This window comes from Desmodus rotundus, chromosome 4 (genome assembly GCF_022682495.2).
Source record: "Desmodus rotundus isolate HL8 chromosome 4, HLdesRot8A.1, whole genome shotgun sequence".
NCBI classification, from domain to species: Eukaryota; Metazoa; Chordata; class Mammalia; order Chiroptera; family Phyllostomidae; genus Desmodus; species Desmodus rotundus.
In genome coordinates this window covers 129550251-129570328 of record NC_071390.1, presented here as the reverse complement: position 1 = coordinate 129570328, position 20078 = coordinate 129550251, and the positions used below count along the sequence as shown (strand labels likewise).

The 20078-nt window shown below is 43.3% G+C and overlaps 1 protein-coding gene across 1 annotated transcript in view; it reads right to left on the bottom strand.

Annotated features, from left to right (window-relative positions):
• PARM1 (prostate androgen-regulated mucin-like protein 1) overlaps nucleotides 1–19804 on the bottom strand; it is a 111360-nt gene extending 91556 nt beyond the window's left edge. The window contains exon 1 of the mRNA XM_024579491.4: nucleotides 19455–19804. Within this exon, the coding sequence (XP_024435259.2) occupies nucleotides 19455–19497 (43 nt within the window). The 5' untranslated portion in view covers nucleotides 19498–19804. The remainder of the gene's footprint in view (nucleotides 1–19454) is intronic.
• Between the last annotated feature and the right edge of the window lie 274 nt (nucleotides 19805–20078).

Below are 20078 nucleotides of genomic sequence, written 5' to 3'. Positions count from 1 at the left end.
TCCCCCTCCCCATTTCCTTATCCATAACTTGAAAGGACATGCTTCGCCTTTGCTGTTTGCAAGAGAAACCTGCAGGTTGAAAGCCATGGCCTGAATAAACCTGAGTCAGTACTACTGTTAGTACAAGGCTAGTATAGTACCCTCACATACCAGACCATCCCAAGGAGCCTTATGAATTTCAAAGAGTAAATCACTTAAGGGTCAAATTCATTGCAGAATGAATGTTAGATGTTCTTCACCTTGTAGGGGAACCCAGAGTTCAAGTATTGGATACAATCCATGGTTCTTCTCCCAAGCAAAAAAGGCCCATAGTACATACATGCAATATTGGATACAATTTTAGGTGTTTTGTGGACTTCCTCGTGCTCATTCATGGGTCATCTACGTTTTGGTCGACCTCAGCGCAAGAATCTGTTTTAGATCATAAAGAGCCAATACTAAAGCTCATCTGATTTAGAACTCTTATTTCACAGATGACAAATGGGGCATGGAGCTTATCAGTGACCTTAATGTAAATGTTGTAGTTTTAAATATGTTGAGTTTTTTCCCCCATTTTCAAAAACAGCAATCAACATTCTATAGAGAAAGCATAGTTAGTTAGTTTTAAATATGTTGAGTTTTTTCTTTCCCATTTTCAAAAATGGCAATCAACATTCTATAGAGGAAGCATAGTTATTGGGAATATTTTATTTACCAGAACATTGAAGTCATCATGCCATTAAATCAAGACAAGCTTATGTGTATCGTGTCCATTTTCCATACCATAAATTGAATTTATACCTTGAAAGGATGCTTTGTAGCAAGGAAACACAGACTGAATTAATCCAGTGTCCCATTTAAAGACAAACAGCTAATGCTTTTAGGAGGATACTGTATTTACCAGGGCTTAACCCTAAATTCTAAAATCAGTTTCCTTGAATTTACTCAGCTCCTGGCATTGCCTATGTTCTGTCAAATTCTGTATCAAAAAGAAAAATCAAGTGTTGCTTAAGTCTGATGCCAAGAAAAGCATATTTCTTATTAAAAAAAATCAAGAAAATGCATGCACACTGTAGTTCTCATGTTCAGGAGTCCAGGTGATGAGGGCCCACACTCCCATCACAGATGGGACTTGGTGCCTGTCACTTATTCACTGTCATCACAACCAGGGGAAACTGCCCTCCTGTAGGTGTGGTGGGGTCTGTTTGTGTTTTCTGGACACCACGCTAGAATGGGCCGTGAGTTGCAAGTGAAAAGAGAATGAGCAGGTAGAACCACTGAGTTTGCAGCAAGGTCCGAGCTACAGGATGCTCACGGTGCAATGTCAAAATAGTGGCATTGCTGTTGCTGTTGCTGTTGCTGTTGTTGTTGTCAGGCACTGTGGGTCAAACACAGGGGAAGTCTTGGTTGTTAAAAACCTTGCAGTAAGTGCTGTGCAAAGAACATAGGTGCCCTTTCCAATCCAAGCTGTCAGTGAAGTTTGACCAGAGCAGGCACAGCTTAAGGAAGAATATAAATGATGTCACTTTGACTAGCAAAGGCTTAATGAGATATCAACTGGTGCATGTCAATGATCTTTGTCCTCTGGTTCAAATTTTCTGTGCCTTCCTAGAAACGCAACCCCGATTTAAGTCAGGATGAAGTTGGATCATTCCCCTAGAACTCCTGTCCCTTCACACAGCATTTCAGAAAGGTTTTTTTTCTCCTGAGTGGTTCTTGCTTAAATAGTGAATGATCTCTTCCCACTAATTTTGAGAATAATTTACTGTGGGTATTGAGCCTCAGAGCTTCAGAGGATATAGTCCACATCTATGTCTAGTTTCTGCCTCCAGTGCCATGTAAAGTCTCAAGCAGCAGCCATGCCACCTTTGGAGAGAGGTCTTGAGGTGGTCAGGCCAGCCACAGTAGAGGTGGCAGCCTCCAAATTGGCCAGCTTGACTTGCCAAGGCAGACAAGCTGCTTCACCAAATGTGACCCACTTTCCTTCCTCTTCCTGTCCATCCCTTCAGGGTTCAAGGCCCAGCTGGCTCATCTGCTTTCCTCAGGCAGATGTCTCTGGAGAGGCCAGGATGTTCTCAGATGTCGGTGGTGGTGGGGATCACTTTCAAACTTTAATGTTTCTTGTCACTTCTTTCATTCTGGAAGAATTATCGCAAAGTACGATCTTCCACGGGAAAGTTTGGTCATTGCAGGCATGTGCCCCGAACCAGATATATGAGCTGGTTGACCTGCTCACCCTTATATAACCTAAGATTTCCTGATTAAGTCCTTTAATCTTAATTGTGTTAGAAAAAAATTCAAAGCTTCCAAAGCTTTTTACTCGTAGTCTCCTGGGCACCAATGTTGGGTCCCAGGCTGTCTTATCACATTGCTTTGGTAAAACAATGGCTCTCCCTGGGATTTTAAAAATATAATGAGGCTGTTCTCTTGCTTTGTAACTTTTTAGCTCAGCATGAACTCAGTTCTCATCCAGCAGCTTTGATTTTAGTATCAGAGCTTAAAAATTTTTATTCCTTTAAGAATAACCCAAATCAATAAAAGCTTTAAACAGTAGACCTCTCATTTTTCTTAAAATATTTCTCTTGCTTTTATAAGAAAAACTATCTAAGCAATTGAATCTCCTAATAAGTGAAATTATAATTTTCCAGGGGCAAGTATTTCAAATGTTGATTTTTACTCTGTCTTATAAGGGAAGCTATGATTCCAAAAAACATTAAACAGGTAGCTACAGAAACAAATAAATATCCATGTCCTACCTGATAAACATCCTGCTTACTAATTAGAAGGCATGGATATATATATGATTATAGCTGCTAAATGTATGTGGTACATTACTTTTCTGATGGGAAAAGAAAGATGAATTTCAGATATTTCAGGAAATGTATGAATCCACTGAATATTCATACTTCCTGAAAAAGACATTCTTTCCCAAGCCACTTTTTAAAATTCTTCTAATTATTTTAGAAGGAAGGATGCAGGTAAGGAAGAAGAGAAACAGACATCCTACCCACAAATATCCATACGGGGTGGGCAAAAGTAGATTTAGAGTTGTAATACAAATAATAATACAATAATTAATACATAATGATGCAAGAATAAACTGTGTTTCACATACTCACAAATGTAGACCTCCTTTTGCCAACACCTGTATATACACACACATCACACACACAGGCAAACAGAAACCCACTGTTCTAGAATGTCCTTTCATGATTTCTGTATTTTCCACGAAAGATTCCTGTGATCCCCTATGCCCTACACCCAATAACAGTTGTAATCCTGAAACTTATAAATCTTACTAACCAATGTTAGCCCAATACATTTAATTTGAAAAACTGAAAAGATGCTTTTTTCAGGAGTGGCTCACTTTCTCCCTGTGCGCAGAGGAAAGGCAGGCATCACATCCTTACCGCAGGGAGCTACACCGAAAAAGAGCAGAAGCTATTTTTGCCTCCTGCAACCTTTTGCTTTTTCGATTTTCTTTCTGACTCTACCTTATGTACAACGTTGAAAACAACATAGTATTAAACATGTCAAATAAGAAGTGAAAGAGTGCCCTTAAAATGTGCCACATGCCTTCCAAGCAGCACACGTGCTCTGAGCCATGGCCGGGTCAGAATGTCCCTGCAGCACCCAGAGACCGCTCACAGTTAGCAGGCTGGCTGAGTAATCAGACCTGCTATTGCTCAGCACAGCCCATTCTGTGTGGGGCTCTAAGAAGGGCCATTAAAAATCTCATTAACTTCGACTGTTGGCTTTCAATGAGTCTGATAAGTTTAGAAATAAATGAAGGCATTTCTCTTCTCCTCCTTTCCCCCCTTTTTTCTTTTTCCCCTCTGTTTTCTTGTATCTTGCTTGTCACAATGCCTGTAGAGGACTACTGTTAATGCAGTGTTCAGGTGTTACTCAGTGTTCAGGGACCGAGGATGCTGTCTCCACGTGTACGTGCCCTCCAAGTGCTCACGGCACTGTGGTTGAGAAACATGTAGTTTAAATCGGCTCAACCAGCCTCCTATCATTGTGGGAGAGGCTGGTTGAGACTGGTAATAACTAAATAAATAAACAAGTAAACAAATAAAAAATACTTGGGATGATAGTAGCTGCTATCTTGAATATAAAAGTAACTTATAATTGATTACATTATTAACTTTCTTTTATCAGTGGGGAGGAGGGTCTTTCACGAACATGGTTTAGCTGTGAAAATAAAACTAGTTTGGGTTGTGTCCCTACCAAAAAAGATATGCTGACGTCCTAACCCCTACTGCCTTTTATATGACCTTATAAAGAAATCTGGTCTTGGCAGATGTAATCAAGTTAACGAGGTCATGCTGAGTGCGGGTGGGTCCTGATCCCACGTGGCTGGAAGACCGATGTCCTTGTAAGAAGGGAATCTGGGTAAAGACAGACTCAGGTGAGGAAGGCCACTCGAAGATGGAGGGAGAGATGCCAGTTAAGACTTCCACAAGTCAAGGCATGCCTGGGGCGACCAGAAGTTGAAAGAAGCAAGGAAGGGTGCTCCCCTCCAGGCTTTGGTTTTCCAGGGAACATGGACCTACTGAAACCTTGATTTCAAATTTCTCGCTTCCAGAACAATGAAAGAATAAATTTCTGTTGTTTTAAGCCATCCAAATTTGGGGTAAGTTTTTAGAGCAACCCTGGGAAACTAAGACAATAGCTAGTCCGCATTTATCCCAAGCTCGGCAGGCTGACACAGTTCAAGGGGAGAGCAGTTTGCAGCAGTTCGGGGGCAGTAATGCTTGGGGACCGGACACTTACTCACTGGCAGCCCAGGCTGCTGGGTAACTGAGAGGACAGGAGAAGGTTTTCCTTTCTATCCCGGTGGGCACACTTCCTTTTAAGTTCTCTCCACCTGTGGATCCTTTAAAGGACGATCTTTACTGGACTCACTTACCTTGAGTGAAATATTATTCTATTAAGACGTGCGGGCAAGGGTGCTTTCCCACAGACTGCAAGCTTGTCTGGAAGTGATTCTATTTCCTTTTCAGATTTCATGTGCTGTTGTGTGACCATGCGAAGGAGGCCTCATGGACCTCCTCGCCTTTCCTTGCTTCTCTGGGGTCCTTTGGCAGTGGGGTCCAGTGCATTTGCAGTGTAACTCCTCACTTTGCAAGTCCTTATCCCGGCGGGGGTCCCAGCTCCCAGGCCACTTTCTGCTATCAAAACCTTTTGTTCTTAGGCCACTTCCCCTAGGCTTTCTGCTTTCTGCCTGTCAGGGCATGGCCATGGAGAAATAACTTCAGGTACTCTAAGCTAATGTGTTATTTTCCTCAGAGACCATGCATCTTAAATCCTAACTCTCAAGGGGAGAAGTGTGTGACCAAAGCTGAAAGGGTTTTGGAGACTTTGAAGTTGGGGACTTCATTCCTATGTACATGAGATTTTTAGTCCAAGTTCAGCCACTGGACTTGGACTAAACCACTGGGAGACCTCAGGGTCCACATGTTTGAGCCTCAGTTACCTTAGTCCAATTGAACAAGTACTGAGCACGCACGTGTGTGCACTCATATATACCTGGGCGGGAGGGACGTGAAAGCAAGACAGATCCCTGCCCTCCGAAGGCCGGAAGTCTGCCGAGGCTCACATGTGCAAACGACGTCAGGGGACATTTGAACTTGCGGGATGAAGAGGGTCTGGGTGGCAGAGAATGGAGGAATACGATGCTGCAGATTGGGGGCTGACAGGGGCAAAGGCCTGAAGGCACGTGACAGGTGTTTCTGTCTTGGGGAAGATTTCTCAAGTAAGAATGACCCATGTACTCCTCCAGCCTGTCACAACATAATTACTTGTACCGTCTTTCTTTTGTTCTGTGTCTAATTCAGATCTTAAGCCACTTGCTAAGGAGTTTGGACTTGTTTCTGTAAGAAATGGGGAGTTTTGAAAGATTCTTTTTACAATTTTTCTAATAATAGAAAAATTTAATCATCTACGAAATGGGAGATATAGTATAATGAGCCCCTGTGTACCCTCTGCTCAGTTTCAAGAATTATTTCACAATATTTTTTCTCTAATAACCCCACCTATTGTTTCACTCCCATATTAGTTACCCTTTCTTATCTGAATATAACCACATATGTTTCTAAAAGATAAGGACTTTAGTTGAAAACATAAAAGGGATATTATTATCATGCTGAAAATAATGTCTTAATGTCATCAAATATCTAGTCAATGATTAAATTCGCAATTGTCTCATAAATGCCGCTACTGACATTTAGAGTTTAGGTTTGATTCAGGATCCATAAAGATCCAGAATTGCTATGTCTCTTACATTTCTCTTCAGTCTATATGCCCTGCCCTCCCAACCTTTCTCTCATTCTTGTTCTTTTTCTCCCCTTCCATTTCATTTGTTGACAAAACCATGTTGTTTGTCCTGTGGAGCTTTCCAGAGTCTGGAGTTTGCTGACTTTACTGCTGTGGTGTTATTTAACATCTTCCTTGGCCCTCTGTGTTTCCTATAACTCGATTGTTGGATGTGGAGGCTTGCTCGGGTGTTGTTTCCTTTCAATGTGGCAACACGGATTCATAGGGAATGATGTGTTCTTTCACCAGGAGATATATATACAGGCTCTGGTTGTTTCGTACTGCATGGCGTTGACAGCCACTGATGGTCAGTGCCGAGATTTACTACCTCATTACGTCATGCAATACGGTGATACTCTATTTCTACTGTGCCATCTTCATTTATTTGCGGTAATACTTGTATGGAGACAGTCAGTCACTCCATCATTCAATATTTGGTCACCCAGTGTTGTACCTCATAAAGGCAAAATGAGGTCAATCAATCAGTATCACTTAATTCTTTCTATTTATCTATTATTTTTTGAAAATAATGTGTTGGTTTATCAGCACCTTCCAATGGAGATCAATGAAGTTTTGTGTTATTGTTGTTTTGTTTCTGGTATATTATGAATTCATGAGTTTAAACTATGTGATTCAATATTGCAATTATCCTTATTGATGCTCCGATTGTCCTATTTTTGGCCAATGGGAGCCTCATTAGTGGTTTTGAGTTTCTGTGACAGGACCCTGGTAGTCTCTGATAGCTTCCTCGCTATCTGGTATAACAAGATATTCCAGGCTTATCATGTACCTTTCTTAACCCAGACATGGAATTAGCTGCCTCTCCAAGAAGGCTTCACTCCTGTTAGTGGACATGGAATTTAGCGATCACAATCCAAACACCTGGAAGACTCTGAAGCAGATCTGGGTCTGCTTCTCATTCTTTGGAGGGGGGCAGGCACTTTGGCCTTGCCTGATGAGTCCTAAAAGAGTGGCAAGAGACTGCAAGAAAAAAAAGGGTGAACAAGAACTATTTAGGGGTTACTAGAAGAGTCCAGGAAGGGATGGTAAGGTCCTCAACCAAGGCAGTATCTGTAGGATGGGGAAGAGGATCGAGTTGGGAGAAATTCTAGAAACTAAATTTACAGAAGAGGATTTATCAACTGATTTGGCAGTTCAAGGCAGTAGGGGCTGGGATGGGAAAAAGGTAACCCGGGTTCAAAGCCTAGCTCTCTCACACCAACATGTGGGTACAGCTCATTGCTTGACTCGTGCGCCTCCGTGACCTGAACTGCTAAGTGGGCACATCACTGTCTTCCTCATGGGGCTGTTAAAAGATTAGATAAAGTTGCAGATGAAGTGAACACAGTATAATGTGTGATACTTAGTACAACTAAAAATTAAAAATGTTGAATCCCGACTCCCCTTTATTTGTCATGTGAGGGAAGGGGTTGGTGCAGATCACAAAGCCTCCTCCAGTCCTCTCTGCTCCAGCCCCCTCTCTGGTCACTCTCGCCTTGCTCTCTGGTAATGCCTCGGAGTATTAATAATGGATCCTCCAGCATTTGCCTAGACCACATCTTATTGATTGTTTTATTGAAAAGAAAATGTAACAAATTTAGTGTTGCCAAAAGAAAAACAAATCATCTATTCTTCTGAAGGCTGTTTTTATTTGATATCTAAGTTGACGAATATCTTTTTAGAAAAGCTCAGAATAATGTTTTAATTTTAAATTGCTCCCATAAGTGACAAATGTCGAAGATATTAAAAACTAACAAAGCAGCCTAAATACTGGCCAGTTAGCTCAGAGCCTCTTAAAAGACTGTCCAGGATGGCTGTCCTGATCAATGATTTATGCAGCACTCTGGTTTTCGAAAACGTATTACTTTAAGTCAATTTCTTCCCAGAAACTTCCTTGCCCATTACATCAGTGATATCCTGCAAACCTTTCTGAGATCTTATCTTCGAGGGCTGTGTCAGATGGACTTTTGAATCAGGATGTGAAGAAATGAACAGCCACCCAGCAGTTATACAGCCATAATAACTGTTGATAAAGAGGGATTAAAATATTGATTATATATTTATTTTTAATTATGAAGGCAATATGAACTATTAAAAAATTCAAGCAAAACAAAAGAGCATAAAAAGTGAAACTAGCCCAAAGAAAACCACTGTATCCTTCTTAACCATTTCCTCACATAAACATAATATTTTCAATATTTCATCACAATGTACATTTTATTCTGTAGCTTACTTTTTCAATATATTGTGAACTATTAGTGTACAAAATTAGGTCAATATATTGTAACCATTTTTACCTGTCAGTACAGAGATGAACTACCTCTTTCTTTTAAGCAGTTGCTTAGTGTGGTCCACTTGAATAAATGTTAAACGTATTCTAGTTATTCTGACTAGCACTTTTTAGTTAGATATTTACATTGTTTCCAATGTATTAATATTTGTAAAAGTTCTAAACCAAAACAAACTCTAAGTGGAGTTTGGACAGATGATAGGTATATTCTTGTCAATTTCTGTGTATGTTTATAGTTACCATAACAATTAAAAAAAAATCAGTGCTTGAATGCTGCTTTTAAAAACTGTTATCAAAACAAGAGACAACTGTCACTTGATGGCATTTAACTTTGTTTTAACAAAAAACTGGCTGTAAATTTCTGAATCTCAAAAACCACACTTCCCCTTTTTCTGATAACCCTCGAAACTGAAACTCTTCTCAGTAATGAGGATTTTTTTCTCCTTTAGCAGTCTTCTCTGTTCAATGCGTGCTCCTTAAACTTCTAGTGAGGACTTAGGTCCTGCTTTTCATTTTAATCAGGGCACATGCTATCTCCTCTGGAGGAGAGGTGGGGTGGGAATGGTCACCTGTCCTCAGCATCACACCCGTAACACCTGGCACAGAGTTCCTGTGGGTACTCCAGCACAAGGCCAGGGCTACTCTCCTTGGCCACTCCTTTGCTTCCAGTCAACATTGCTGCATTTCAAGGTGGCTGAGTGACTTCTCACTTCAGGAAGGGAGAAGTGGACCTCAATGAACAAGCAAGGCACATGCTTTTAATATAAGGTATTATCTCTTCCCTTTCTGTGTGTTTATAAGTCGTTCTTCAAGTTGGTATAATCAGAAATTTTACCATTATCCTTAGGGCTTCAAGATGAATATGGTGCTATATTTTAAGCTCATGTTCTTTTTGGCAGCTGCTGAATAACCAAGTGTTCCTATTGAGGCCAGAGAGTACCATGAAGATTTGTTGGAGGATGAGACTGGTTGATTTTAGCAGCAGCCATGCCGAGGGGTGTCAGCCCTGCAGGTTGCTCAGAGGTTATAGTTTTGGTTCTAGGCAGGACTTTACTTCTATGGATTGCTTGGACTAAAACACAGTATATGTTTCAGAATCACCAATGAAAGCAAAACTCAGAGTCTATAGGGCCAAGAAAACTCTCATTCTATTCTTCAGCTTCTTAGTGACTGACTCATGCGCTCAGCTCTCAGCGCCTCACTGGACTTGACTTTCTCACACGTGGCCGGGAAAGTGCGGGTGCCGCTTCCCTCAGACCCACATCACTCTTCATCGGCAGGCTGTTTTCGGTTACTCAGAAAATGCTCAAAAATGCTCAAATAGTGGAGGTCTCTTTATCTCTCTAGCTGAGCTTGAAGTTTCTAAATTGGCCGAAAGGTTTCAGAGGTTTCAGCTATTTTACAGTGATATCCACGGCAAAAATAAAAAGGAGTACATTTTTATAAAAAAATGTTTTGTATGAGCACAGCTCCCCAAAAAGGCTGATTTTTAAAGTTCCGGTTTTGTAGCCCTCAGTGAAAACTCACTACCTGGCTCATTTTTCAAAAAAGCACGTGGAAGCACTAGACATAAGCCCCTGAGAGTAAGCAAGTTTACCAGTGTCTCATTTTGGGGGAAGCTAAGGATAATTTCAGATTAAGTTTTCATTTTGCCAGTCCTCAAAAATGTATTTTAAGCGTTCAGTCCAACAGCTGTTTTTGGGTTCCCCTTAGTGCCACACAGTCTTTAGCAATGAGGATGCCGTAGTCATCAAAGCCAACATTCCGGGGGGCAAAGGGGGGTGAAGGGATGCAGAGAGATGCACGTGAAAGAAACAGTAAAGGCAAGAGGCAGCCGAGGGGCACTGGGAATATGGTGTTGGCAAGTGAAACAGAATGCGACTTTTACGTGTTGGTCGGGCCAAGTCCCACTGAGAGGATGACATCTGACCAAAGGTTTAAGGGAGGTGAGGGACTTAGCCATGTGGACATGTGGAGAAAGCATGCTCCAGATGGAGGAGTGAGCCACTGCAGGCTATAAGGACGCCAGTGTGGCTGGTGCAGGGTGCGCAGAGGAGCGGTAGATGGCCAGGTCTGAGAATGGATGGGGCAGCAGCTGAAACAGGTGTTGACAATCATTTTAGGACTTGGAATTTCACTCGGAATGCAATGGGAAGCTATTGCAGAACTGTGAATAGAGCAATGACATCATCTGATACATTTCCACGGGATCAACTGTTGCTATACAGAGGTCAGATCTTGCAAGGGAAGGAGTAAAGGCTGGTGGACCGGAGAGGAGGCCACCGCATTATCCCAGGGGAAGGATGAAGGTGGTTCACACTGGAGTAAGAGCAACGGTGGTGGCAAGTGTTTGAATTTTGTATATATTTTAAAAGTAGGACAAACATATTTTTTGAAGAATTAGATAAGGGGTGTTCAGAGAGAGACTGGAACATGACTCCTGATTTTCAGCCTGAACAACTGGAAGCTGGAGTTGCCATTAATCGAGATGGGGAAGGCTGAATTCAGGTGCAGCCTCAGGGGAGGGGAATCCAGCAGCTCAGATGTGGACATGCTGAGTTTGAGATGACACTTGGATATTCAACTTTTGGTTTTCTTCTGACCAAGTCAAAATCTGTCATCCTCAGAGGATGTAAGCTCCCTGAGGGTCCAGTTTTATCTATTTTGTTCATTGCTGTATCTCCAGAGCCTTGGACAGTATTTAGCACATGTAAGTTCTCAATGAACAATTAATTTAACTAATATTTGCTAAGCACTCATTACATGTCTTGCTCTGTTCTATGTGCTGAGGAAAATGCTTGGACAAAAATAGCTAAAATTCTGCTCTCATGCATCTTAAAATCTAGTAGTGAGAGGCAGACAAGTAAATGAAGTAAAATAAAATAAACCTTCTGTCTGTCGGTACGCCTGCTTAATAACACGTGTTGAATGTTTCCTCACACGGCACTCCACGCGTGTTATAATCCTGCAGGGGGAAAACTAAGATCCCAGAGCTGGCATTCCATGCCAGCCTGTCATAGTCCAAAGCCCCTTCTACCCATGTTGCTTCTCATATAAATTAACACAAATCCCATTCTCATCTGAGCTGTGTTTCTCTTCCTGTAAGCATTTCAAGGAAAATATGCTCAAAACAGGACCCTTTCTGAAGTGCAGTTCTAGGAAGCCTGCCTGGAAGGGAATAACCCCAGGGCACTCTGCCCTCCCTAATGGATCCAAACCATGCAGAAGAATTCCTCTCGACATCTCAGGGCATATTGTCATTTTTCACCCCCTTTCACAATGCCGAGGGTACTTTAATCACCTGCCATTAAGGGCCATCACATTTTTAAATCTAAGAGGCTCCACTGGCAACCTTTCACAAAACTAAAACAGTGTACTAAAATATGTTTTATATTCATATATATATTTGAGGAAGACTCTCTTATCCTGCCCCCTAAAAATGAAACAATGAATCTTCCATTCCCAGCAGCATCATCGAAGAGGGTGATTTGCTCTTTAGTAGCACCAAATAATTTCTAGTTATCAGCCCCCTCCTGTTCTGCTATTCTCTCGGCCTCATACAACAGACTACCTCCAGCCTCTCCCACGAATCCTCCCCAGAATTTCTGAAACTGCCCCGTGGCCCCTTTCTACTGTTCATTTCTTATCCAGTTTCCACATGTAATTTGATATCACACTTCCTTCCTCACCAACACCTCCTGGAATGTAAATGATGAATGATTGATCATTTAGTCTCAGAAACTGATTAATCCTTTCTCCTACTCAGGCCTGCCTGAACAGTTTTTCAAGCAGGGGAATTCCAGGGGTCTTCCCACTTGCATGCCTTCTCCATCAACAATTGCAATTTTTAAGTCAAAACCTCCGGGTTTCCCCATGGGTTGGTTGATGGCTGTAACCACCTTGAGTTTTACCTCTCACTCAGCAGCTCCACCAAGAGCAAGAACTGCCATGGCCAGAAGAGTGTGATCCATCAGTACCTTGCCTCTTGCCCAGGCAAAGTGGGAGGTGTTCAGTCCACCAGATTTCTTTAAGACCCTCTGTTGAGTAAATAGGCACTCGGACCCCCTCATGTTGTAACTGCGAGATGTACTGAAGTTCTCTCATAATATGACACATGACATTAACTCAGTAGAATGAGTGAAGGCTCATTCCCTAAATACTTCCCTAAACATTCCCTAGACATTTCCCTAAACACATGCAGACAGTGTGTTGTAGCTTTTGCATAATGAATAAGGAGAGCATCTTTTAATCCTCATAATAATTGTTATTGTTCTTCCTAAAAGATCCACATCACAAAGCACGAAGCAAAAATCCTATGGTATAAAGCGTGTACAATCAAATAAAAGTTCAATGCCAGAATAGTGGTGTCATTCTGCTGTCTATCTGTGGGATCACAAAAGCGTTTCCAGCAGAAACTGAAAAGGTTTCATAAGGGGCAGACAGCGCCAGCAACAATCCATCATGAACACAGCAGTGGGTGAATGAACTCTGTCAGGAACGAGGTTATGCTCCCGGATTACGCAGAGCTGGCAAGAATACCGTAATTTAAAGGATGACAGACAGAGGTAGGCTGAAGTAGGCTAAGTTACCAGCCACCTTTGCCTAAAAGATAAATCATAAGTAATAAGAAATAATAACAATAATAATAAAATGAGAAATAATACAAATAAACAATATAATAAAATTAATTAATATAAGAATAAACTCTGTGTTTCACATACTCACACCTATAAACCTACTTTTGCCCTCCCTTGTATATTTTAATAACCCCATATAGGAAAATATATGTTCTAACTGATAAGAAGTTGAAATGAGAGCTGAGAGTTGACAACCATGGCCAAAATACAAAAACACAAAAATAAACAAATAAAACCTTCTCTCCTTTAATTCTTTTCATGTTTAACACCTGCAGTCAAGTTCCCATGTACATAGTTCCTCACCAGTGAAACGGAAGTCAGGTATCAGAATTTGGACACTAACTGGAAGATGTTATCATCAAAGTTGTATTGTACCATTCATCTTATTTGGAATTGAATAAACGTGTTTTCTAAATATCATACCTGGTAACTTCCCACAGGTTTTCCTCATTTAACAGTTATCTATTCACAGATTTTTGCCTTAGGTACATATATAAGGTATAATTTCTACCACAGTCCAATAGCTGAAGAGACTTTTTTTAATCTGCCTTGAAGTTCTGTCAGGTACCTGCTTCAGGCTCCACGTAGACACCGCGTTCAAGTAATACAAACAGGCCTATCCTGCAAGAATTATGTAAACCTTATCGAATCAATATTTGTGATCGTATTAAGATCCTGGCACAGAAGAGATATTTGAAATCCAAAGCTCTTCTATAACTTTCTTTTTTAATCAGCTGCCAGCTGGACTCTAGAAGGCTTCTAGTTCCAGCTCCTATGCAAGAACATTCCTACCCTTTAAACATACCGTTCTGTGAAAAGGGAAGGTTATAAGGGGGTCCGGCAATGTGGCCTCCGGGAGGCCACAGAAATCCCAGCAACTGTTCAGAAACACACGACAATGCACTGTTACTGGATAAGCCGTCAGATTCAAAATATTTCATTGAAGAGCTGCCTCTGAATCCTCACCCTTGTAGCTGCTGTTCTAGAGAGAGCTGCTATGAAATCTCTGCACCTTCCCATCAAAAGATTGTTACTAATGAAATGGTGCAGGGCAACTAAAGCCCAGGGAGGCAGGGTTCAAAATAAAGCTAATCGTAATATCAAACTCATTGCACAGATGAACCGCAGGTGAAAGGTCAAAGGTAGGGTTTCTCGATAAATCATAGGATGTCCAGTTAAATCTGAATTTAAGGTAAACAACAAAGAATTATTTAGGTTATGCGTATCCCAAGTATTGCACGGGATATCATTAGAATTCACTGTTTATTGGAAATTCAAATTGCATTGGGCAGTCTGTGTTTTTATTTGCTAAATCTGGCAACATTAGCCAAAGGAAAATTAAAACAGCTTATTTTTGATCGACATTATATCACCCTGCACCAATGAAAAAAATGAATTAGATCATTGTCTGTTTTGTTTTATTGACTTCTATAACTTATACAACAGCAAAGGTCTCAAGATTTATAAATGACATTAAAAACAAAAGAAATAGACTATGTTGTTGTAAAGGATTATGGCGAACATTTAAAGATCCACAAATCAGAAAATCTGATGTTATGTCAACTCTTGTCATTTAAATAATCTAAGCTGTGACTATAAAAAGTAATGCCGTGTACTACATACATAAATCAGTCTTATTTTATTGTTACCCTGCTTGCACAGGAACTAGATGATAACCTATTAGCCCCGCATTTCCAAGTGAAAAGTAAGCATTGCGTAAGGCACATGTACTCATTATTTGCCCCCCCTCTTTTTAGAACTGCCTCTGCCTTCTAAATGAAACATTAATTTTTCCAAGCAACTGGCTCATTCAATTTCTCATTAGCAAAGAAAATATTTGGTTCCTGAACTAACATATCCAATTTCAGTGACAGATACTTCTAAAAGAAAGCAAACAGTTGTAAATGCAATGGCAGAATTCCTTTCATTTGGGTGTTAAGACAGCCAATCCTCTTGAAAATATTTTTTAAACATTTCTCTCCATTTAAATGCCCTCTCCAGTGGATTCTATACGCTTCCCCACACCCCAGTCCACCATTCCCCTAGGGAAAAACTGTTGCTTAAAAAAGACTTCTGCAAACCATGAAAATACTTGGCCAACATTTTTCTTATAAAAACACAAGCATAATTAGATCAGGTCCAAATGCTCAAGTTAAATTAGTGATCTGGGCAATGTGACTTTGGGTACTGAAGAGAGCCATTCTGGATCATTCCAATACCATGAAACTGTCTTTTCCGAAGTTGTTGGAACCTGACCTTAAGGTTTAGCTGAGTTGGGCATTTAAAACATACCAGTTTGCAAATGACTTCGTGGAAGAAATAAAGTCCTTAGTGAGGCTTTACTTCTATTTGTTACTGAGCATTTTTGGGACTGTTGTGCTAAATCTGAGCTGGCATGTTATTAACCTTTTCAAATCAGACATTTAGTAGGCTAGGCTGAGTCTTTTCTTAATTTGCACATTAGGGTTTGCCTGAACAGCTGGCACTGTGCTGGAATATTAGTGGAGCCCTCTGATTTACGTTGCCTAAGAGCAAACATGTAAACTCTGCTTTTGGAGAGGATGACCTAATCACTGCCAAAGATAGTAAATTTTATTAATAAGACTAATTAATAACAACAACAATAGCTAATATTTACTGAGTGTTTACCATGTCCCAGGTCCTGTAGGTGTCTTCGGTCATTTAACACCTTCACCAACATTACGAAGTTTAATCCCCCAATTTTGTAGATAAGAAAACTCAGAGGAGTTAAGTTACTTGCCCTAATTCACACAATCAGTAAACAGTAAAACTTAGCCTAGGCAATCTACCTGCAGAATCTGTGTGCTTTACCACTTTGCAACTCTACCCCAGTACATGTATCAGGTAATAAGGAAGAACTTCCACCTTCTCAGGTAAAGGTGTCACTTCTTGAACTGTGACACGGACTTTGGAGGAACAGGAGGTAACCAGGCTAAAAGAACACAAACAGCGCTTTACCCCTATTCCCAACCAACCACAGGCAACCTTGCTGCTCCTGTAAATGTGTGTGCATATTTTTAGTTTATTTTCCGCATGTTTGTGATAAGACTTATCACAAGGCTTCGATATGCTTATGACATATCAGGACCTGTGGTAAGAACCACAGGTAAGAAATGTGTAGGGTGGGGTCTTCTTTCAAGAACAAGGACGTTCTAGATGTTAGTCACTTGGAGAAGAGCCAGGACAGGCGCAAAACACAAACAGGATCTCTAGCAGGGTGGCCGACTGGAACCTGGCTCCTGGTCTTGGCCGCCAAGGACCCAGCAAGCAGGCCTGTGTAGTGAGCTGGAATGCAGTTGTCTCCTGGGGGAGGAGAGAAGGGGCAGACAGGGCAGAACCCAGAGCAGGAAAAGTTGGGTCCTTGGGATTTGTGCCTCTTTAACCTGTGTTTCTTCTTTGTCCTTCTTGAATGTTTGGAAAAGTCCTTTTGAAAGTTCCAGTATATTTCAGATGTCTCAGTGAGGGAGTTTTTAAAAATAAATTGGGTCATAGAACATGGAGGGTGGCAATAATGGCGGTGGGAATGGAGGAAGAGATTCCAGAGGGGAGAAGGAGAGGGAAGAAGATGGAAGCTTCCTGTGGCCGGCCATCCTCCCTCACTCCAGCTTCTGCTGCCAAACCTCGTGAGTTCCGGCTCGTACTTCAGCTCGTAGGCAGACCTCCTGTGCGCCCTGCAAGCGCAGTAGAGGTGCTGGGGAATGGCTTGGACAGTAGCCATGCTGGTTTTCTCCCACAGTTAACTTTAAGAGAACTGAAGACATTGCTCATGTTTTTCTCTTCCTTCTTTTAAAAATGCAAGTGAGTAAATATAGAGTTCTCCTTTTGCTCTGTTGACAATGGACATATTTGCAAATGTTTATTATGTGGGTGGGAGGAAATGCTATGTATATATTGATTTATTAAGCTAAAAAAAAAGTCCTCTGCCAAACCCCATTCTTGGGTCAAGATAGTATTACCTTTAAAGTTTTACAGAAAATTCCCTGAAGCCTGTAAAGCTGGAGGGGGCGACGACGGGTGGGGGAAGAAAACAGAAAAGAAGCAACTGCTTGCTGAAACAAACTAGAGCTTTGCCAAGAGTTCCAGGATGAGCCGCTGAAACACGCATTCTGCTTCCACCTCTAGGCCACTCAGCCCTCTTTCCTTTACTGGCACATCTATTTAGTCCTTAAAAAGTGCTTTGTTTAAGTTTCTGTAAACACTTTACTTTGGGATGCAAAGAACCGCATGAGGTATTTATGTCAAGTAGCTTTAACACCACACTGACCCTCTAAATAGACTCCTTCAGAAGTGCAAACTCAGAGGAAAGAATGAAGCTTCATCACTCTCTTGGGGAGAAGTACACAGAAATGTAACTGTCTTTGGGGTCAGGAGAGCCCTCGAACTGGGAGGCTGTGACCTGCTTGGCCCGGACCCCCACACAAGTGTGCAGAGATGGAGGTGAGTCGGCTTGCCTGGCTGGCCCCTGAGCCACCAGCCTCCTCATTCGGCAGTGAGCAAGGGCAAGATTCCTGTCCCTGGAATAGTGGGGTTAAATCTAAAACTAGCTAAAAATAATCATAATAAAAAACTCTTGAGCTCCTTGGGAAAAAACATGTCACAGTCCCACCCAGCCTAGTAGGATTAATCCCGGTTTAGTCAACCACCGACGCTGTTAAAAATAAAATAAGACAAGCCACGAAACAGAATTAGCAAACAAACCTGCCTACTAGCTCTCTACTGTCTCACTCAGGGTGTTCTGAGCCTCTCTGGAGCCTCATGAAAGGATTTCTAGTGCGGAGAGAAAGGAACCTTTCATGTCACTTCCGAAATATCTCTAGGTTGGAGGATGACGGCAATTGCCACGCAGGGCAATCCTGGGGCTGGATGCGGCTGACACCTGCCGGACCCGGGCGCTCGCAGTCCCAACCAGGACTTCGCAGCCAAAGTCACCTGAGACTGTTCGGAACCGTCTGCTGCCGCGTCTCCAAATGGTGCAGACGCCAGAGAGAAAAGGGGGAATTTTTCTCAGGCGTTCAGCAAGTAGAGGGAAAACGCACGCTATAGCCTCAGGTTAGGAAACTTTTCCTCAAAACGGCATTATGCTTTGGGAGCTGCCAGAACCCCTAGCTTCTTTTCAAGGGATTGTAGCGCGACTTGTGTCCACAAGTACAGCAACCCAAGCAATTCAGGAGGAAAAATATCCACGGACCACCAGCAGGAGTCAATTTGGAGTGTGTACGTGGTTCTGTAACATTATTATGTAAACATGCCAGTGACCGCGCACAGGAGCTACTGTTTCCATCCGTGCCTTGTCCATACTGTTTTTCGTTGTCGGGCAGCATATTATGCAAAAACTGGGTATCACAACTCTAGACTCAAAGCGTTGGCCCGAATCTCTCCCCGGCCCGCACCAAGCCGAGCTCAGTTCTTCTGCTCATCTCCCTCCAGCCCCTTGCCGTCGGTGCTCGAAAGACCTGCGAGGGGCTAGCAACGCAGCTGTTGGAGGCGGCGCGTGCGTGTCGGGGCGGTGGGTGAAACGGGGGAATGCTAGTTTTAGCCCAGTTAACAATTTCTGTTATGGCACACATTTTTGGAGGCTCCGGACCAATGCGTAAAACTGTAAATCCCAGTGGTGATCGCGATCTTGAACCCGGTCGGGGCAGCTTTGGTGGGATTTGAATGCCGCATCGTCGTCCCCAGGAAGGGACACCAGAAACCAGAGAACACCAAGTACTGGTGAACGCAAGCTAGCTCCGCGGGGTGCGCGGCCACTGCTTAAAGCTTTCCGCGCTGCGATCCCCACCTCCCCACCCTCGCCCAGCTTCTTCCACTGTTCTTTCCTCCCCGGGTCCAACCGCGTCAACAAGTGTGCTGCCCGACTCTGGCAGGGTGTGCCTGCAGACCTGCGAAGCCACGAGTCGTAAGTCAGTGTCGCTCACCCGGGGCTTGAACGCGTCGCGCAGCCACCTGTTCTACAAACTCAGCCTAGAGTTTGTGGGGACGCCGACTGCCCCAGGAAGGACCCTGTCATCCCCTGGGTTCCGACCGGCTTGCTTCAGGATCTCCAAAGGCGCGCAACCCTTTACACAACCTCGAAGGCCCGCACCGCTCGGACCACCCGCGCGCGGGGACTTAATTCTCAGCCTCTCTGCTTCAGCCCCTACCCCAGCGCTAGTCGCCGGTGCCCATTCCACGCCCGACCCCTCCGGGAGGACGGCGCCCCAAAGTACCTGCAGTGAAGATGCAGAGAGCGAACAGAGTCTTGGAGACCATGGTATCCTGGTGCTCGGTGCCCAGTGCAGCGCGGGCAGCGGAGAGTTCGTCCGGACTGACCTAGCGCACGGGGCGCGGACTGCTCCTCCTCTGCCCAGCGGGCTGTGGTGGGAGCCGGGAGGCCCGCGAGGATCGGGAGGCCGGCGGTGAAGCCAGACACGCGCGGCGCTGCTCCGTCAGCTGCGCGTCCTGCGGCGCCCTGCGCGCTTCTGCTCCATCCCAGCCGCGGGAGCGGGGGGCCGCCTCCGCCGCCGCGCCTGCCGCTGCGAAACCCCTCCCACCTGGGCCCGGCGGCGTTGGCGACGCGGCCTCCCCCGGCCGTCCCTCTCCCGGCGCTCAGGCCCGGGAGCCCCGGCCCAGGGCGGCCTCTGCTGGACACTCAGGGCGCCTGAGACCCTCCTTTTGACTAGATTCAGCAGATGTTTGGAGTGACTGCATGACATTTTAGGCGTCACCTCGAAGAGCCAAACCCACTATTATAAGAGAGCACACCCATTTCTTTCTAAGCAGGAGAACCCTTTCCTTCATTTCCCCAAACCTTCCTGATTGTATAGCAAAGCCTCACACACATTCGACCCGCT